The sequence below is a fragment of the Oncorhynchus mykiss genome, chromosome 2 (assembly GCF_057628025.1).
Source record: "Oncorhynchus mykiss isolate SJ-2025 chromosome 2, ASM5762802v1, whole genome shotgun sequence".
Lineage (NCBI taxonomy): Eukaryota > Metazoa > Chordata > Actinopteri > Salmoniformes > Salmonidae > Oncorhynchus > Oncorhynchus mykiss.
The window spans coordinates 55565907-55585615 of NC_143023.1; the positions used below are offsets into that span (position 1 = coordinate 55565907).

The following is a 19709-nucleotide window of genomic DNA, read 5'->3' on the forward strand; positions in this document are numbered from 1 at the left end:
TATTTACACTCTGCATCACTACCTGTCACCGTGTTTGTCATCTCCCGTTGTCAACTCGCTGTCATGCCATGTACATCCTCTGTCGGCCTATCTGTCTCAATGTAAACTCTCCGCTGCCTGGCATCCCCGGCTGAACTGCCAGGGTTAACCGTTGTCCTTTGACTGCTTGAAAGAATATCTCGTGAATGGGTGTTTTTATCATGTACACCAATGAAGAATGTGGGGTCTTCAGCATCTTCAGAGGAACGAAGTTGAAGTCCTTGAAAGGATTTAGGGCGATAAGGGATTTTGCAGCAGGGGGGAGGTTGAAAGACCTGTGCGCCAAGCATGTATGAATCACGGGCTTGAATGGAGACAGGTCAAGCTCAGTGGTGGTCTTATCTCAGATTCACTTCCGTCTTATCAGCCTTCCTCATCTGCTTGAACTGCATCTGTTCAGCAAACGGGCTCTGTTTTATTCCCTTCAGAACACTGAAGGGAAGTTGAAACAATGGTATTTTGTTTGATGTGCCCGCTAATTACTGTTTCTAAATGTGTTCATTGTTCACCCAGTCGAAGGAGTCTACGTGCTTTGCCAAGCTAACGGTTCTGAAGCCGTGCGAGCGGCCCACGCCTCAACCTTTCTCTCTGCGGTCTTTTAATGATGGTCGAACCTCTATATTTAGTCGTTATCTCCCACACTCCCTCCCTCGCCTCCTTCCCCTTCCCACCTTTTCAATAAGCTGGGATGTTAGCTGAACTGACAGCCTGATCCTCACACCACTTCTCCGTCCGGCTTGTCAGTTATCACCTACCTTGTCTCTCCGTTCCCAGCCCACCAATCAACTGTCCACCTACCTTGTCTCTCCATTCCATGCTAGCCAATCAACTGTTAGCGTGCCGGTCTTCCCTCAGACAGCCACCCAGTCTGTGGTTGTTATTCTCATTAGTGACTTTCTACTCTCTTGGAGAATGGTATTAGCTAATGAAAGAGGGCTTTGTTGTTTCAGGTCAGGGCCAGTTTAGTGGATTGACAGGAAACCACTAATGACAAGCAGAAAACCACACTCTGTTGCGGTTGTCTCAACTCGTGAGCAGAACAACTGGAATCCCACAGTTATTAGCGTGTGGATACCCAAAGCTGGTTAATTAATTAGGGGTCCATCAAGGTGTGTGACTCTCACGAAACCAAACGTTTGGTTTGGAGGTGACAAAGCTGAACACAAAGCATGTCTGTTCTACGAAATATATTCCCAAATAAACGTATTCTCAAATATTGTGTTTTCTCTGTTACGCTGTGTAAACTGAACTGAACTGACATGTACTAGCATTCAAAAGTTTGGGTTAACTTAGAAAAGTCCTTTGTAGACTATTGTAGCTCTAAACTGCTGATTTTGTTATGGAATATCTGCATAGGCATAGAGAAGCCCATTATCAGCAACCATCACTCCTGTGTTCCAATGGCACGTTGTGTTAGCTAATCCAAGTTTATCATTTTAAAAGGCTAATTGATCATTAGAAAATCCTTTTGCAATTATGTTAGCACAGCTGAAAACTGTTGTTCTGATTAAAGAAGCAATACAACTGGACTTCTTTAGACTAGTTGAGTATCTGGAGCATCAGCATTTGTGGGTTCGATTACAGGCTCTTAACGGCTGGAAAAAACAAAGAACTTTCTTCTGAAACTCGTCAGTATATTCTTGTTCTGAGAAATGAAGGCTATTCCATGCGATAAATTGCCAAGAAAATGAAGATCTCGTACAAGGCTGTGTACTACTCCCTTCACAAAACAGCGCAAACTGGCTCTAAGCAGAGGCCCTGGTGCACAACTGAGCAAGAGGACAAGTACATTAGAGTGTCTAGTTTGAGAAACAGACGCCTCACAAGTCCTCAACTGGCAGCTTCATTAAATAGTACCCGCAAAACACCAGTCTCAACGTCAATAATGAAGAGGCAACTCCGGGATGCTGGCCTTCTAGGCAGAGTTCCTCTGTCAAGTGTCTGTGTTCTTTTGCCCATCTTAATCTTTTCTTTTTATTGGCCAGTCTGAGATATGGCTTTTTCTTTGCAACTCTGCCTAATTTGTACATGTAGGTAGGGCTAAAGTGACTATATATAGATAATAAACAGCGAGTAGCAGCAGTGTAAAAACAAATGGGGGGTCAATGTAAATAGTGCGGGTGGCTATTTTATTAATTGTTCTGCAGTCTTATGGCTTTGGGGTAGAAGCTGTTAAGAAGCCTTTTGGTCCTAGACTTTGGCGCTCCGGTACCGCTTGCTGTGCGCTACCAGAGAGAACAGGCGATGATTTGGGTGACTGGAGTCCTTGACAATTTTTTGGTCTTTCCTCTGACACCGCCTAGTATATAGGTCCTGGATGGCAGAAAGCTTGGCCCCAGTGATGTACAGGGCCGTATGCAACACCCGCTGTAGCGCCTTATGATCAGATGCCGAAAATTTGCCATATCTGTCAGGATGCTCTCGATGGTGCAGCTGTAGAACATTTTGAGAATCTGGGGATCCATTCCAAATCTTTTCAGTCTCCTGAGGTGTTGTCGTGCCCTCTTCAAGACTGTCTTGGTGTGTTTGGAGCATGATAGTTCGTTGGTGATGTGGACACCAAGAAACGTGAAACTCTCCACACGCTCCACTTCAGCCCCGTCAATATTAATGGTGGCCTGTTCGGTCCTCCTTTTCTTATTGTCCACAATCAGCTCCCTTGTCTTTCTCTGCCAGGTCTCTGACCTCCTCCGTATAGGCTGTCTCATCGTTGTTGATAATCAGGCCTACCACTGTTGTGTCGTCAGCTAACTTAATGATGGTGTTGGAGTCGTGCTTGGCCATTCAGTCGTGGGTAAACAGGGAGTACAGGAGGGGACTGAGCACGCACCCCTGAGGGGCCCCAGTGTTGAGGATTAGCGTAGCAGATGTGTTGTTGCCTACCCTTACCACCTGGGGGGCAGCCCTGTCAGGAAGTCCAGGATCCAGTTGCAGAGGGAGGTGTTTAGTCCCAGGGTCCTTAGCTTAGTGATGAGTTTTGTGGGCACTGTGGTGTTGAACGCTGAGCTGTAGTCAATGATTAGCATTCTCACATAAGGTGTTCCTTTTGTCCAGGTGAGAAAGGGCATTGTGGAGTGCGATTGAGATTGCATCATCTGTGGATCTGTTGGGGCGGTATGCAAATTGGAGTGAGTCTAGGGTATCCGGGATGATGCTGTTGATGTGAGGCATGACCAGCCTTTCAAAGCACTTCATGGCTACCAAAGTGAGTGCTACGGGGCGGTAATCATTTAAGCAGGTTAACTTCGCTTCCTTGGGAACAGGGACTTTGGTTGTCTGCTTGAAACATGTCGGTATTACAGACTCGGTCAGGGAGAGGTTGAACATGTCAGTGAAGACACTTGGCAGTCGGTCCAAAGTAATTCAATGCCTGTACTTTATCACGTAGGATGCAACTTTCCAGTGATACTATTTTTTTCTACGTAATGTTGTTATTTAAACAAAATTAGACAACCCCATAGTAGAGTAGTTGACCCATTTACCTAGTCAGCTTGTTGTTGTGTGCTCTATGCGAGAAAAGTATTCCTCGTTGCGAGAGTTGCGAGAGCCATAGATAGGGAGGGAAACATGTAGTGTTTTAGACAAGTAGTCTTGGCTCAACAATTCTTAATACAATCGCGGGAAAACGGTTTCGAAAGCAGTTTTTGCAAATGTATTTTGAAAGCAGTTTTAGCCTTTGTTAAAAAAAGAGGGGGGGGGTCCCATCATTTTACAAATGCTGTTACAACTAGGGCTGGAGATTTCCAGGGTTCTCCCAATATGATATTATCACAATAATTCTGTATGTATTTCGATACTGTGATTCGATATTCCAGTCATATTGCTCGCCATATGTCTACTGCAGAGGGACGTGAGAGAGACAAAATACGAGTTTTGATCAGTCATGGGAATAAAATTGTTGAAAACAAATTGTCTCCGGATTTAAAAAGAAGATGGAGAACAAGCTATGAAGGCAAGATACTGGATTTTAGACACGGGTACAGCCAACTAGCACAAAAATAATATTGTGATGTTGTCAAAACGATGCGATTATACTGTTAAAATGAATATCCCGATATGTAACTGATTCCCCCCCTTCACTAATAGTCTTTTGCACAGTGCGACATTTTTCACTGACTTCAGATTTGCTAAGAGTACAGAGAGTACTAAGCATTTGGAACTGTTTATGAAAGGAAAGGTCCAGGGACAGCAAGGGAAATGAGCAAGTGTGAAATTGTGTCTGGGTACAATTGCATTACCCACACATATTAAGGAGAGTGGGTGTCACTAGCTCTTCCTCAGAAGTGCCTTTCTCGCATTTTTAGCACCCTTCCCACTTTCTAAATAGTTATTGGCATCCTTGATAAAGATGAGCATATCAAACAAGTCAACAATTTCTTTGTGGATTTTGATTAGTGCTTGGGGTTATTGTCTTTCTGGAAGATCCACTTGCGGCCAAATGTCAGCATCCTGAGAGAGGCAACCAAAACCTATAGACTCTATGGTTGCTAAAATGGTAAGAGATCTGTCCATGCTCTGCTTTCTTGACATCTCAGTCAACCAGACAGGTCCGACAGGCCTGGTCATGTGCTACAAAGAGGGACATAGGTCAATTGCAGTTGGTCCAGAACAGGGTAGCACGTATTGCACTTAGATGTTGATGTGTTGAAGGTATCAAACTATTTGTTCAAGCAGTTGGCACACAGTTCGGACACTTTTCGGCAATCAGAAGTCTCTTCACAGTCTCCAGGTTCAGAACAGAGGCAGGGAAATGCACAGTAATAAATAGAGCCATGTCTACATGGAACTCTCTGCCACCCCAGGTAACTCAAGCTAGCAATAAAAACAGATTCAAAAACCAGATAAAATAACACCTTACGGCACAATAGGGACTTTGAAGAGACACAGATATTTGTATATATTTTGTATTGTAATTTACACGGTATTATGTATTGTATTATGTAGGTGGGTGGCCTTGTAAAAATCCTTGGCTTATGCGAGCCCGAATGGCTCATAGGGTAGGAGCTATCTCCTGTTTCTGAAGAGTGAGGCAGAGTCAGGAGATTATGAATATCATGTATTTCATTTGTTGTGTTTTGTTTCCTGTTTGGACTGTTTTGCCTTGGTAGCGGATAATTGGGGAACCCAATAAATACTACTACCCGGTTTTTGGTCAAATGTCTTGGTACTTGGTGAAGTTCATGATGCCGTTGACCTTAACAAGGCCCCCAGGACCAGTGGAAGCAAACTAGCCCCATAACATCAAAGATCCACCACCATATTTTACAGTAGGTATGAGGTACTTTTCTGCATATGCTTCTTATTTTCCAACGCCAAACCCACCATAAACATTTTGCCATAGCCATCTCAGTCTCCGGATTTGAACCCCATTGAAAACCTGTGGTTTGAATTGAAGATGGCAGCCAATAAGCGCAGACAAAGGATGTCAAGGATCTGAAAATACTATGTATTGGGGTATGGTCTAAGATCCCTCCCAACGTGTTCTCCAATATCACAAAACATTTTAGAAACAGGCTCAGTGTCGTTGTCAAAGGGTAGGGTACTGAAAACGGCTGTTGATCATTTTGATCCCTATCTAAAAAAACATGTATATTTATATATTATATTACTTGTTAAACACAATCTCTTTCTCTGAGAAATTGTATTAATATAAAATACATTTCAAATACTTTTGAGCATGCAATATATTATTTATTTTACACAGTTTATTTTATACAGTCTTTTTTTCTCATCTTTATCAAGGGTGCCAGTAATTATGGAACTAGCTGTAGCTGTGGACTATATCCTGGGAAAGTGGGTTTATAGGCCTTTTCATACCACTGAGCAGAGTGAAACCAAGCTGTACCGAGCTGGCCCTGTTACACATCCACCATTCATACCACTGAGCAGAGTGAAACCAAGCTGTACCGAGCTGGCCCTGTTACACATCCACCATTCATACCACTGAGCAGAGTGAAACCAAGCTGTACCGAGCTGGCCCTGTTACACATCCACCATTCATACCACTGAGCAGAGTGAAACCAAGCTGTACCGAGCTGGCCCTGTTACACATCCACCATTCATACCACTGAGCAGAGTGAAACCAAGCTGTACCGAGCTGGCCCTGTTACACATCCACCATTGTAACTGAAAAAGACCATGTCAAAGGAAAATATCATCTGCCAGCACAGTTTGTCTCGAGTCAGCACTATAGTTAGAAAAGGGTATGTGTATGTACTTGAGTGAAGTGTTTCTGTTGATAATTTAGTCCGTGTGTGAATGGGTTTTGTGTTTTGTTCTGTCCCCTCAGGCTGAAGATGATGGAACACCAGGAGCAGAGTGATGACATCAGTGTCCTGAGCCCGCTGGAGTTGCTGGCAGAGGCCGCCAAGGAGGATGATGGACACTGCCAACCACAGTTCAGGTGAGGCATCCCCACTACCTATGGCACAGATTTAGGATCATCGAACCCCCTACCCTCTCAATCCTAATCTTAATTGTTGAGTTATAAAACTGACCTCAGAAGAACTGAACTAGGACCACTTCAACCTACTCCCTTCCCATACAGGGCTCCTGAGTGGCACAGCGGTCTAAGGCACTGCATCTCATTGCTAGAGGTGTCACTACAGACCTTGGTTCAATTCCAGGCTGTATCACAACCAGCCGGGATTGGGAGTCCCATAGGGCGGTGCACAATTGGTCGTCCGGGTTAGGGTTTGGCCGGGGTAGGCCGTCATTGTAAAAACAAATTTGTTCTGAACTGACTTGCCTAGTTAAATAAAGGTCACAAATAAAATACAGTACACTTATACGGATCTTGGATATGATATACTCCATTGCCTTTGAGTGGTCAAGAAAATGTCTGTCCTCGCTTGTTCTTTTAGCAATTGTTAGGGCAAATAGAAGAGGCCTCCCTGCAGACTCCAGGGTGCTAAACAGATGGATAATGTCACCTCATGCTGTCATGATGTACACACTCAGTCAGTCATGGTTAATGTGGCTACTCTGATCACACCGCACCCCCAGCGAGCAAAACTAGTTGCAATGACATCATCATGGTTGTATAGCGGTTGCATAAAGACATGTTGTTAACATCTTTTTTTAGCAACCAGAAAATCACATTGTAATCTGTTTATATAACATCTTCTGAATCAGAAAAAAAAACAATTCTCAACCAGAAAATAATGTAATTAAGATGCCATGTGTCATTGCTTGCTGCGCTGACTAAGGACAGGGTTGGCCAATTAGCAACTAGCGGTATGATGATGTACAGTGATATTGCCATCTCTTTTCACCATATTCAACAACACTGTCTTCTCCTCTTCAGTAGCCTACACGTCCCCACTTGCATTCTGCCCCACCTTGCGGTCTCCTCTGCATACAGGAGTGGTATAATTGCTAATGGCTTAGGATACAATAAAAGTCTGGAAAACGCCGGCAGCCTGGCACACAAAGACAGTTAAAGGTCTCTGCTGTCTATTTAGTTTTACATTGGTGTCGAGTAGAATAGAATCACACCTCGTGATTCAACATTGAGGACTAGGTGCGAATGCTGTCTTGAGGTCTGGGACCCACCCTTTTTCCAAAGTGTAATTATAGTGACATTTTCCTTGACTCAGGAGCAGGATTAGCTTTCACATGCTTTCCTAGCAATTACTATAAAGTATTTCTGGGAAATCTCTCTCTTCCTATCTCATTTTTATACCCTACCCATCTGTCAACACGCCGTTTACATCATGGTCTTTTGATACAGCATAGTTGCACTTGTGATTAATCTAAAGTGCACAGAACACACAGACAGACAGACAGACAGACAGACAGACAGACAGACAGACAGACAGACAGACAGACAGACAGACAGACAGACAGACAGACAGACAGACAGACAGACAGACAGACAGACAGACAGACAGACAGACAGACAGACAGACAGACAGACAGACAGAGAGAGAAATGTTTACTGTTAATTTTTATTGTTTATTTCACTTTATATATTCACTTTATATATTATCTACCTCACTTGCTTTGGCAATGTTAACACATGCCAATAAAGCCAATAAAGCCCTTGAATTCAATTGAATTGAATTGAGAGGGAGGGAGAGAGAGAGAGAGAGTGAGTTACGGAGTAATGTCCTGACATAGACCCGTACCTACCCTGGTTTGTGACTCCCAGTCACTGTCAGACCTGGGGTAACCTCTCACTGGCAGAGACGAACAGACAGACAGCCACATTCTGTCAGGAACACAGCCAACAGAGTCAGAGATCACGTCAGGCCTTTTAACACAGCGTCCTGGTTTTAACTGTCTGTCCAATAATACAGTACATTGCTATGCTATACGATACTATACAACACAATATAATACAATAGAAATCAATGACAATATAACTTTATAAATCCCCCAGCCAGACTATTGAGTTTCCTTACAGATAACTACCCACTTAGCATCTTAAATGTTAGTAAGCAATGCTATAGGGCTAATTTACCCTTCAGGTGATCTGAGATCTGTCTGAAGCGCTCATAATAACAGCACTAACGGTGAGGCAGCAGTAGTCTGTGCTGTTCTGGGAGTGTGACTGATAAACAGGCTCTCTGGCAGCACATGAAAGCCTAGAAGGGTGCGTGCTGAGGGAGGAAATACAGAGGGAATTAGGATCATTAGATATGAAAATGGAACCCCCCCCTCCCTCCACCCCATACACACACACACACACACACACACACAGACAGAAAAGGCACACACACTCAAAACGCACGCTATCATACACACACAAAGGCGTTGTGTCTCTGCTCACTCAGAGAGTCTCACGTGTAAAGAGAATCCCTGTGGTGATACTGTCTGCTCGCTGCACTGAGCCAAAGAGGGAAAACCAGACCTGGTCAGAGAGACGAGCTAGCTCTTTAAGAGGGAAAATGCTGGAAAATAAGTGGGCAAAACCATTGTCTATGTTGTCTATTGTCTATGATGTCTATTGTCTATGTAAATATGTTGTCTATGTCTATGTAGTCTATTGTCTATGATGTCTATTGACTTTGTTGTCCATTGTCTATGTTGTCTAGGTAAATATGTTGTCTATGTTGCACCTCCGTCACTCGGTCGCATCGTTGCCATTGTTATCCGCTTGCCTCAGCTTATTGATGTGTGACTGATGGTTAATACCAAGTCTTTCTGAACGGGGGCTAATGGCTGTTTCATAAAATGTACACTATTGTGGCCTGGAAATATGATCACATTGCTAACATAGACAAATAAAGAGTAGAAAACAACGTTGCCAGCATTGTGATGTCATCGAGTTTAATTTAGAGGAGTGGCAATGTTGCTATGAGCTAGCAAAGTTAGTCAGAAATAGCTAGCAATGCTAACGTTAGCGAGCTTACATTTCAGCGCTCTGCACTCAATCTTAGCTAGCTAGCTAAAGTTCTAATGCATCTAAAGTCAGTTTGGAGATATCGCAATGATCACAAAATCTTGTCCTACAAATGATTTGCCTCCTTTTGAAATGTCATCGTGTTTCCAAGCCACAGTAATGCACTTTAGACTAGCACCCATTGAGACTGAATTGAGTAGAATGCTCAGCTGGACATCAGGCCTAAAACGAACGTTCAAAACAATATTATGATGTAATGAGCAACCCATGAATATGTTGTCTATGTAAATACAGGTTACTGCCAAAATAAAGGAAACACCAACATAAAGTGTCTTAATAGGGTATTGAGCCAGAACAGCTTCAATGCACTTTGGCATAGATTCTGCAAGTGTCTGGAACTCTTAGAGGGATGCAACACTATTCTTCCACCATAATTTGGTGATTTGTTGATGGTGGTGGAAAAACGCTGTCTCAAGCGCTCCAGAATCTCCTATAAGTGTTCAATTGGGTTGAGATCTATTGACTGAGATGGCAATGGCATATGGTTTACATTGTTTTCATGCTTTTCAAACCATTCAGTGACCACTGAAGTGTTTCCATTATTTTGACAGTTACCTGTATATACAGTGCATTCAGAAAGTATTCAGACCCCTGGACTTTTTCCACATTCTGTTACGTTACAGCCTTATTCTAAAATTGATAAAATAGTTTTTTTTCCCCCCTTCATCAATCTACACACAATACCCCATAATGACAGAGAAAAACATAAATTTTTGCAAATGTATAAAAAGAAAACTGAAATATCATATTTGAATAAGTATTCAGACCCTTTATTCAGTGCATTGTTGAAGCAACTTTTGCAGCGATTACAGCCTCAAGTCTTCTTAGCTATGACGCTACAAGCTTGGCACACCTGTATTGGGGGAGTTTCTCCCATTCTTCAGATCCTCTCAAGCTCTGTCAGGTTGGATGGGGAGAGTCGCTGCACAGCTATTTTCAGGTCTCCAGAGATGTTCGATCGGGTTCAAGTCTGGGCTCTGGCTGGCCCACTCAAGGACATTCAGAGACTTGTCCCGTAGCCACTCATGCGTTGTCTTGGCTGTGTACTTATGGTCGTTGTTCCATTGGAAGATGAACCTTTGCCTCAGGTCCTGAGCGCTCTGGAGCAGGTTTTCATCAAGGATCTCTGTTCTTTACTCCGTTCATCTTTCCCTCGATCCTGACTAGTCTCCCAGTCGCTGCCGCTGAAAAACATCCTGACAGCATGATGCTGCCACCACCATGCTTCAATGTAGGGATGGTGCCAGGTTTCCTCCAGACGTGATGCTTGGCATTCAGTCCAAAGTCTTCAATCTTGGTAACATCAGACCAGAGACTCTTGTTTCTCATGGTCTGAGTCCTTTAGGTGCTTTTTTTCAAAACTCCAAGCGGGCTGTCGTGCATTTTACTGAGGAGTGGCTTCCGTCTGGCCACCCTGCCATAAAGGCCTGATAAAGGCCATCGGGTTCTTGGTCACCTCCCAGACCAAGGCCCTTCTCCGAATTCTTCAGCTTGGCCGGGTGGCCAGCTCTAGGAAGAATCTTGCTGGTTCCAAACTTCTTCCATTTAAGAATGATGGAGGCCACTGTGTTCTTGGGGACCTTCCATATTGCAGGCATTTTTTGGTACCCTTCCCCAGATCTGTGCCTCGACACAATCCTGTCTCGAAGCTCTACGGACAATTCCTTCGACCTCATGTCTTGGTTTTTGCTCTGACATGCACTGTCAACTGTGGGATCTTATATAGACAGGTGTCTGGCTTTCCAAATCATGTCCAATCAATTGAATTGACCACAAGTGGACTCCAATCAAGTTGTAGAAACATCTCAAGGATGATCAATGGAAACCGGATGCACCTGAGCAAAATTTAGACTCATAGCAAAGGATCTGAATACTTAAGGTATTTCAGTTTTTTATTTTATTTTATAAACTAGCAAAAAATGTTAGAACCTGTTTTTGCTTTGTCATTATGGGGTATTGTGTGCAGATTGATGAGGAATACAAATATTTTGTATCAATTTTACAATAAGGCTGTAATGTTGTCTGTGTTGTCTACATCTATTTAAATGTGTATATGTTGTCTGCTGTCTATGTAAATTAGCTAGTAGTTATTGAGATAGATGTTTGTGTGCATGCAAGCATATGAGCAGGGCTGAAAGTGTGTGCATACATGCACACTGCACACATGTCCTAAAGAAATTGCAGACAGGAGCCATGTCATCTTCAAGCTGCTCTTCACACTTAAACGCCATATCAGTGCGGCTGTGGTGTGATCTGAACTGGGCCCCAGCAGAGCTCAAAAACACCTCCCTAAGATAGATCCTACCCCTACAAACACACCACACCCACACACATACACTCCTCACCCTCTTCTCCTCTCACGCAGCACCCAAGAGGCTGCAGGAGATGCAGAGTGCTGGGAGAGGCAGAGCGAGAGGATCACAGGAAGAGATGGAGAGAGAGAGAGAGTGCTGCAGCCCAGCGCACGTGCAGCCTGCACATGTTTACTAGAGAAGAGCGGAGACCCCGTTATGTAACACATATCTAGGGGGAGGGGGGAGGATAAGAGGAAGAGTTAGATGGAAGAGGGAGAGTGAGATGGATAGAAGGGGATTGAGGGAGAAATAGATGGGAAAGAGAGGGAGAGGAGAGAGACATAATGGGGAGGGAGAGGGATTTATGGAAAAGAGGGGCAAGGAGGGAGAAATATATATGGCAAAGAGAGGGAGAAGGAGAGAGAAATACATAAGCATTCACTCCCCATGACTTTCCATATTTTGTTGAGTTACAGCCTGAATTTTAGATGGATTAAATTTAGGTTTTGTGTCACTGGCCTACACACAATATCCCAGTGGAATTATGTTTTTCTACATTTTTACAAATTCATTTAAATAAAAATCTGAAATGTCAATAAGTATTCAACCCCTTTGTTATGGCGAGCCTATATAAGTTCATGAGTAGGAATTTGCTTAACAAGTCACATAATAAGTTCAATGGACTCTGTGTGTTTAACATGATTTTTGAATGACTACCTAATTTCTGTATCTTAAACATACAATTATTTGTATGGTCCCTAAGTCAAGCAGTGAATTTCAAACACAGATTCAACCAGAAAGACCAGGGAGGTTTTCCAATGCCTCTCAAAGAAGGGCCTCTATTGGTAGATGGGTAAAAAAAAAACTATCCCTTTGAGCATGATGAAGTTATAATACAGTCACTACAAAGATAAAGGCGTCTTTCCTAACTCAGTTGCCGGAGAGGAGGGAAACCGCTTAGGAATTTCGCCATGAGGTCAATGGTGACTTTAAAACATTTACAGAGTGTACTGGCTGTGATAGGGGAAATCTGAAGATGGATCAACAACATTGTAGTTACTCCACAATACTAACCTATGTTGTGACTTTACTTTCATTCATCTGATGACTGTTATTTATCTAATCAACTAACTCTTTAAAAGTCAATCGATTAAATACATAATAAACTAATAATAATAAACAAACTATTATTATGGCACCACGAGAGCATTGTTTTAAAGAGTTACCATATCCCGATTAAACTCTAAAGGTCTTTACCTATTACATCCATAAACAGTCAACTCATTAACCATAACCTCATATCATCCTTCTGAACAGTCGTAACCTCCTGCATCTGCATAAACCCCAGCCTTACTTATGATTCAGTACTACACAAATTGTTTAAATGATTTATTTACTAGCGAACTAAATGATAACACAGGATAAACATACACATTTAATACATTAAAACAGGTCCCTAGAGGACTGACACAATATGGCGTTTTGTTACAAAGGAGATGAAGAGGGCGAGAGAGAGAGAGAGAGGGACAGAGACATAATACTTTGGTACATTTAGAAACTACTCTCACAGTAATTATATACTTTTCACACGAACCACTGCCAGTTTGGAGTAAGAAATCATGAATGTATTTACATGTAAATGCCTTGGTTCACCGGGTATCTCTGTCGGAACCAAGCCTTCTTTGAAAGGTGTTTGGTTGGGACTTTCTGTGGCACGCTTGTAATGCTCTGATTGTCCCCTGTCTCTTCTACATTTGCACTCCTCTGCCGTTGCCCGGCATCCGGCGACCCGTCGTGTAGTCCTGAACAGAACAACAGAGCTCACTCTGCTTCCACTCGCTCTGGAAGATGATTCTTTGAAGATAGGCTAGCCAGCCGTATCGATGGTTCTCAGTGGGGCGATGAGAGTATTAGAATACATACGATGGCTAGCCTATCTATCTACGATCAGCCATACCAGTGATTGTCCGAGAGGTGACGTTATTGTCTCTACCTCGTGTTGAGATTTCAGAGTTCTATCCACTTTGGACGTGAGCTGCAGCTCAATGCCTCTCTGGCCTGGTATGTTAATTCTTAACCCACTGTTTTATACAGTTCATTCAAAAACGCTCTCTGACCTCACTCAAGGGGCGGTGACTACTCACTTGTACAAAGTTATAGAAACAATTTCCTCTTGTAGTTTCTAAGATCACTTCCCTCTCTTAACAAAAATACAATTTCGTACACAATGTAGAGGATATAGACTTCGTACAGATAGTGTCTATACTTTTCAAGTTACAGTATTTCCTTTATAACATTTTTATTGACATCACAAAATGACAACCGAAATGACATTATTATTCTTTAGATCGGCTCTGACCATTCTCCACGTTCCATGTTAGAAATATTGTTCCAGCATTCGCTTTAGAACGTGTTACAGATTCGGCGGGAAAACGTCTGCGAAACAAATTCCATTACATTTCTTTGTGAATTTGGAGAGGGAGATAGCTGAAAATTCTAATTCTTGATTTACAACAGGGTTTGAACTGTCATACCCCCACCAGCCCCCCCTCCCCTGATCCGACCTATTTGAATCCTCACAGGACAGTCATGACACCTAAATGACAGAGTGAAAAGAATGAAGTCTGCACAAAATAAAAACAATTAAAAACATGCATTCTGTTTGCAATAAGGCACTAAAGTCAAACTACAAAAAATGTGTCAAGAAAATTCACTTTATATCCTGAATAGAAAGTGTTATGTTTGGGGCAAATCCAACCCAACACATCACTTAGTACCACTCTTCATATTTCCAAGCTGGCTGCATTATGTTATGGGTATGCTTGTCATCTGCAAGTTTTTTTTTTTTAAGAAACTGAATACAGCTAAGCACAGACAAAATCCTAGAGGAAAACTTGGTTCAGTCTGCTTTCCACCAGACACATGGGAGACAAATTCACCTTTCAGCAGGACAATAACCAAAAACACAAGGCCAAATATACACAACATCTGTAACGGCTTTCTTCTATCTCCTCCTCGGACGAGGAGGTGTAGCAAGGATCGGACCAAAATGCGGCGTGTAGATTGCGATCCATGTTTATTAAACAATAGCAACACGAATCTAAATACAAACACTACAAAACAATAAACGTAACGAAAACCGAAACAGCCTAATACTCGTGCACATAAACACAGAACACGGACATAAGGACACTAATGACAATCACCCACGAAACACCCAAAGAATATGGCTGCCTAAATATGGTTCCCAATCAGAGACAACGATAAACACCTGCCTCTGATTGAGAACCACTTCAGACAGCCATAGACTTCACTAGAACACCCCACTAAGCTACAAACCCAACACACCACATACAAAAACCCATGCCACAACCTGGCCTGACCAAATAAATGAAAATAAACACAAAATACTTCAACCAGGGCGTGACAACATCGAATGTTCCTGACTGGCCTAGTTACGATTTTGACTTAAATTGGCTTGACAATCTATGGCAAGACTTGAAAATGTCTGTCTAGCTATGATCAACAACCAACTTGACAGAGTTTGAGGAATTTAAAAAAGAATAATGTGCAAATATTGTACAATCCAGCTCTTAGCGACTTACCCAGAAAGACTCAGCTGTAATCGCTGTCTAAGGTGATACTAAAATGTATTGACTCAGGGGTGTAAATACTTATTTCAATACATTTGCTAAAAATGTCTAAAAACATGTTTCCACTTTGCCATTATGGGGTATGTATAGTATGTAGATGGGAGAGAGAAAAAATATATTTAATCCTTCTTGAATTAAGTCAAGAGGTATGAATACTTTCTGAAGGCACTGTATATGGGAAAGAGAGAGAATGAGTCACACACACACACACACACACACACACACACTGCTACCTACCTTTCAAATACAAAGCAAAGAGCCTCCACTCACCGGCTGGTTAGATCTCAGTCAGTGAGAGCTGAGAGCCTGGAGCAATGCCATTGGAGGTAATGATAGCCCTGTCACACACACACACACACACACACACACACACACACACACACACACACACACACACACACACACACACACACACACACATAGAGACATTAGACACCACAAACACACAGAGATTAGACACCATACACCTGCTTCTAATCCACTGCCAGGGAACACAGAGAACTGCCAGCCTTTGACTTGAGAAGCATGGCTCAGCATCTATATCAGGGGTGCTGGAAAGCATGGGAACCAAGTACCTTAAGGAAAATCACTTTGACACGTGAAACATTTTTTTATCACAGTGAATTCTATAGGACTATTCTATTTTGCATTGGGGAGTTCCCAAAAGTGTCATTTTTCCAATTCCACTCCCTCCGAGAGTCGTCGTCATCAACATATTTTTTTGTACTAGCTACTGAATTCTATCAGAGCTGGTATTACTAGTGAACAGCGTTGGCTTTGATGTAGGTAAACACTGATTTTCCTGCCAGAATGGTGAGAAAAGGACAACCATTGGCTGTGTGCGTTTCTCTAATGTTTACCCACACCTGATTTGGTATTATCAGTAGCATTTTGAATGGGGGACTCAAATCCTGGTAGCACACTATCTATTGTACACCATTTCTAGCATAGTTGACAGTAGCATGGGTGCCGAGAAACATTGTGTACGCTGGCCCAAGTTGCGTTGGTTGTGCCGGGTCTTAATTAAAAGCTGTTTAATAATGGAGGACGATGCAGCTCACTCGTCCCCACGGAGTGCCAGTGTTTTTCTATTAGCGGCCTCGGCGCTGCCTGGGTACTGGCAAGGGGCCTATAGCACTGCCTGTTTACAGCACGGAAGAAATGGAGGCACAAGTGCGCACAGAACACACGCAGGCACAGACCCATTGCGTCAGCGGCAGTGGTCCCTTAGAAGTTGAGGATTACATCAGTCAGGCTGACACACACACACACACACACACGCATGCATGATACTTACAAACCATTTTCTTTCTTTCGCTCTCCCATCCCTCTTTCACTCTCACACACACAAACCACTCGCATGTCCCACACACCCGCACATACATGCCACTTAATCTCTCACACGTCAGACATTGGCATTTAAATGTCTCTTATCTACGCTCACGGCTGATTCAGCTCCCGTCTCAAAGTAAGCCACTCCAGATAATGTTCCCAAACAAATACATTAGAATGACTTTAATAATGACTCATCGATTTCCCTCCCCTTCCTATTTATAGCCCAGGGGAGAACGACTGCCCCCTCTCATTCAAGCCACATAAGTTCAAGGCCGACTGCGGTACTGCAGGCATTGTTAGCAGAAAACAGGATCCCCCATTCTAGTGAATCGAATATCAATTCCCCCAAAATATATATACAGTACCAGTCAAAAGTTTACACACCTACTCATACTACATTGTAGAATAATAGGGAAGACATCAAAACTATGAAATAACACATATGGAATCATGTAGTAACCAAAAAAAGTGTTAAACAAATCAATATATATTTTATATTTGTGATTCTTCAAAGTAGCAGGGTACGAGGTAATTGAAGTGGAGAAGTGTTTACTGTGTAGGAAGAGATAAAGTGACTAAGCAACGGGATAGATTATCAAAATGGTAATCTTTGTGGTCAATCTTCGTACCAATAATTGTTCTATGTCCTTGAATCAATTATAAAAAAAATTGCACACAGAAGAAGTTATAAGGATAATTGAGTTGCTATTCAGCCTGCAGTACCCCGGGCGGCCTTCAACTTGAGTTACTCAATAAGAGGGGACAGCACTGAGCTAGCCTGCAACATCACTTCCTGGAGTAGCTCAAACTGCGCATGCTATGTCTCCATGAGACGCCATCTTAACCGACTTCATTTTGCTTCTATGCACAATTGAGTCTTCACATAGGAATGAATGGTGTTACGTGATCGATGGCTTTGTCCATTCATATACAGCCATTGCTATACCCCCCCCCTCTCTCCCTCTCCTTTTGACTCTCATCTCCCTCCCTCCTTCCTATACCTCCCTCTCCCTCCTTTTTCCCTTCCTTTCTCTTTCTCTGTAGTTGTGTGTATGTGGCTGGGTGTCTGTTGGTGTAGTGTCTTTGTACTACCAGGGAGCCAGAGGGCACGCTGCTGCAACGGCCAATCTCTCCCTTTCCCTCTAATGAGAGTGTGCCATAGAGATGGCCACGTGAGGCTGGGTTACACACGCGCCCCCGCGCGCGCACACACACACACACACATACACACCCTTCACACATACTGTACATCAAGTAAAATGTTATTAGTCACATACTTCGTTAAACAACAAGTGTAGACTAACAGTGAAACACTTACAGTGCCCTGGGAAAGTATTCAGACCCCTTGACTTTTTCCACATTCTGTTACTTTACAGCCTTATTCTAAAATGGATTTAATAAAAACATTTCCTCAGCACACTATCCCATAATGACAAAGCAAAAACAGGTTTTTGGACATTTTTGCACATTTATTACAAGTAAAAATAGAAATTCCTTATTTACATAAGTATTCAGACCCTTTGCTTATGAGACTCGAAATTGAGCTCAGGAGCATCCTGTTTCCATTGATCATCCAACTTGATTGGAGTCCACCTGTGGTAAATTCAATTGATTGGACATGATTTGGAAAGGCACACAGTGCATGGCAGAGCAAAAACCAAGCCATGAGATCGAAGGAATACTTATGTAAATGTGATATTAAATGTTTTTTTTTATTTTTATAAATTAGTAAACCTTTCTAAAAACCTTTTTTTTGCTTTGTCATTATGGGGTATTGTGTGTACATCAATGAGGAAATCAATTTTAGAATAAGGCTGTAACATAACAAAATGTGGAAAAAGTCAAGGGGTCTGAATACTTTCCGAATGCACTGTAATTAGAAGTAGTGACATGTGGAATGAATAAATGCACTCACACACACTTGCACTTGCCCATACACACAGACAAACACACACACATACACATACACACACACACACACATATACACACAGTGCCATCTCTGTCTCAGTGGAAATTCTGTACTAGACCACTGGGCTAGAGTACAGCCAGTCTCTGTTTGTCTTGGGCCGGCCTGATGCCACTGCGAGCAGAAATATATTCTCTTCTCTTCCTTTGCTCTCTGTCTGCTACTCCCTCATTATAGAAGCCAGTGGGTTGCAGAACTGTAGGACAAACAAACCGTTTGGGATTAACTCTCTCTCATCTCTTTCACCAGACCAGTGCTTTTCAAACCTCTCCTCGGGAACCCTTAAGACATTTCACCATTTTGTTGTAGCCCTTAGCGAGCTCACCCGATTCACCTATTCAAGCGCTTGATGATTAGTTGACAAGTTGAATCAGGTGTGCGAGCTGTGGAATTGCTCAAACACATGGAACTGCTGAGGGTGCCTGAGGAGAGGTTTGAAATCCCTTGGACTAGACAAGAGGACCACAGTACTGCGGCTTGTATCCTAGCTAGGTTGTGCAGAGCCGTGGTCGAGTGGGTAACACTACCGGCCCAATCTGCATATGCCTCCCCACTGGAGACTGGGGTTCCATCCCTGTCTCCTCTTATGTCTCCCTTCTCACTATATCCCCTACTACCGGTATATAACCAGGAAAAAAAGACTAGGTTGAGTGAAACTCTATTCTTATTTTTATATCAATATCCGAGGTAGCTTTTCTCCCTATGTGGTCTTGCGTGACCATAATCGAATGCCTCGTTTTCGCTCTGAAAGTTTGACAACCTGGAAATCGAGGTCCACCGTGTGCTACCAACAAGAAGAAAATCATATGAAATGTGCAAATGCTTGCTATTCCGGTTTTAACCGGTTCAACTTAAGGCCCCTCTGTTGTGTGTCGTTCATTTGTGGTGGAACTCCAACTGAAAGTATACGCAGAAAATGGTACACAGCAGTTTACTGGAAGAGAGTTGTTAATTGCAGGCATTACAGGAGGGACAGTGAGTCTATGAAGGGCAGTGTGAGTGAATGACCTCTCA

General features: G+C 42.8%; 1 protein-coding gene and 1 long non-coding RNA gene across 3 annotated transcripts in view; one reads left to right on the forward strand and one right to left on the reverse strand.

Moving 5' to 3' along the window:
- LOC149985155 (uncharacterized) overlaps nt 1–19709 on the reverse strand; it is a 176124-nt gene that overhangs the window by 31260 nt on the left and 125155 nt on the right. The window lies entirely within an intron of this gene.
- The window catches only part of gramd2ab (GRAM domain containing 2Ab), a 57186-nt gene that overhangs the window by 8419 nt on the left and 29058 nt on the right, over nt 1–19709 (forward strand). For both annotated transcript variants that reach the window (XM_021565661.3, XM_090202571.1), the window contains exon 2: nt 6329–6442. In XM_021565661.3, the coding sequence (XP_021421336.1) occupies nt 6336–6442 (107 nt within the window). In that variant the 5' untranslated portion in view covers nt 6329–6335. The remainder of the gene's footprint in view (nt 1–6328; nt 6443–19709) is intronic.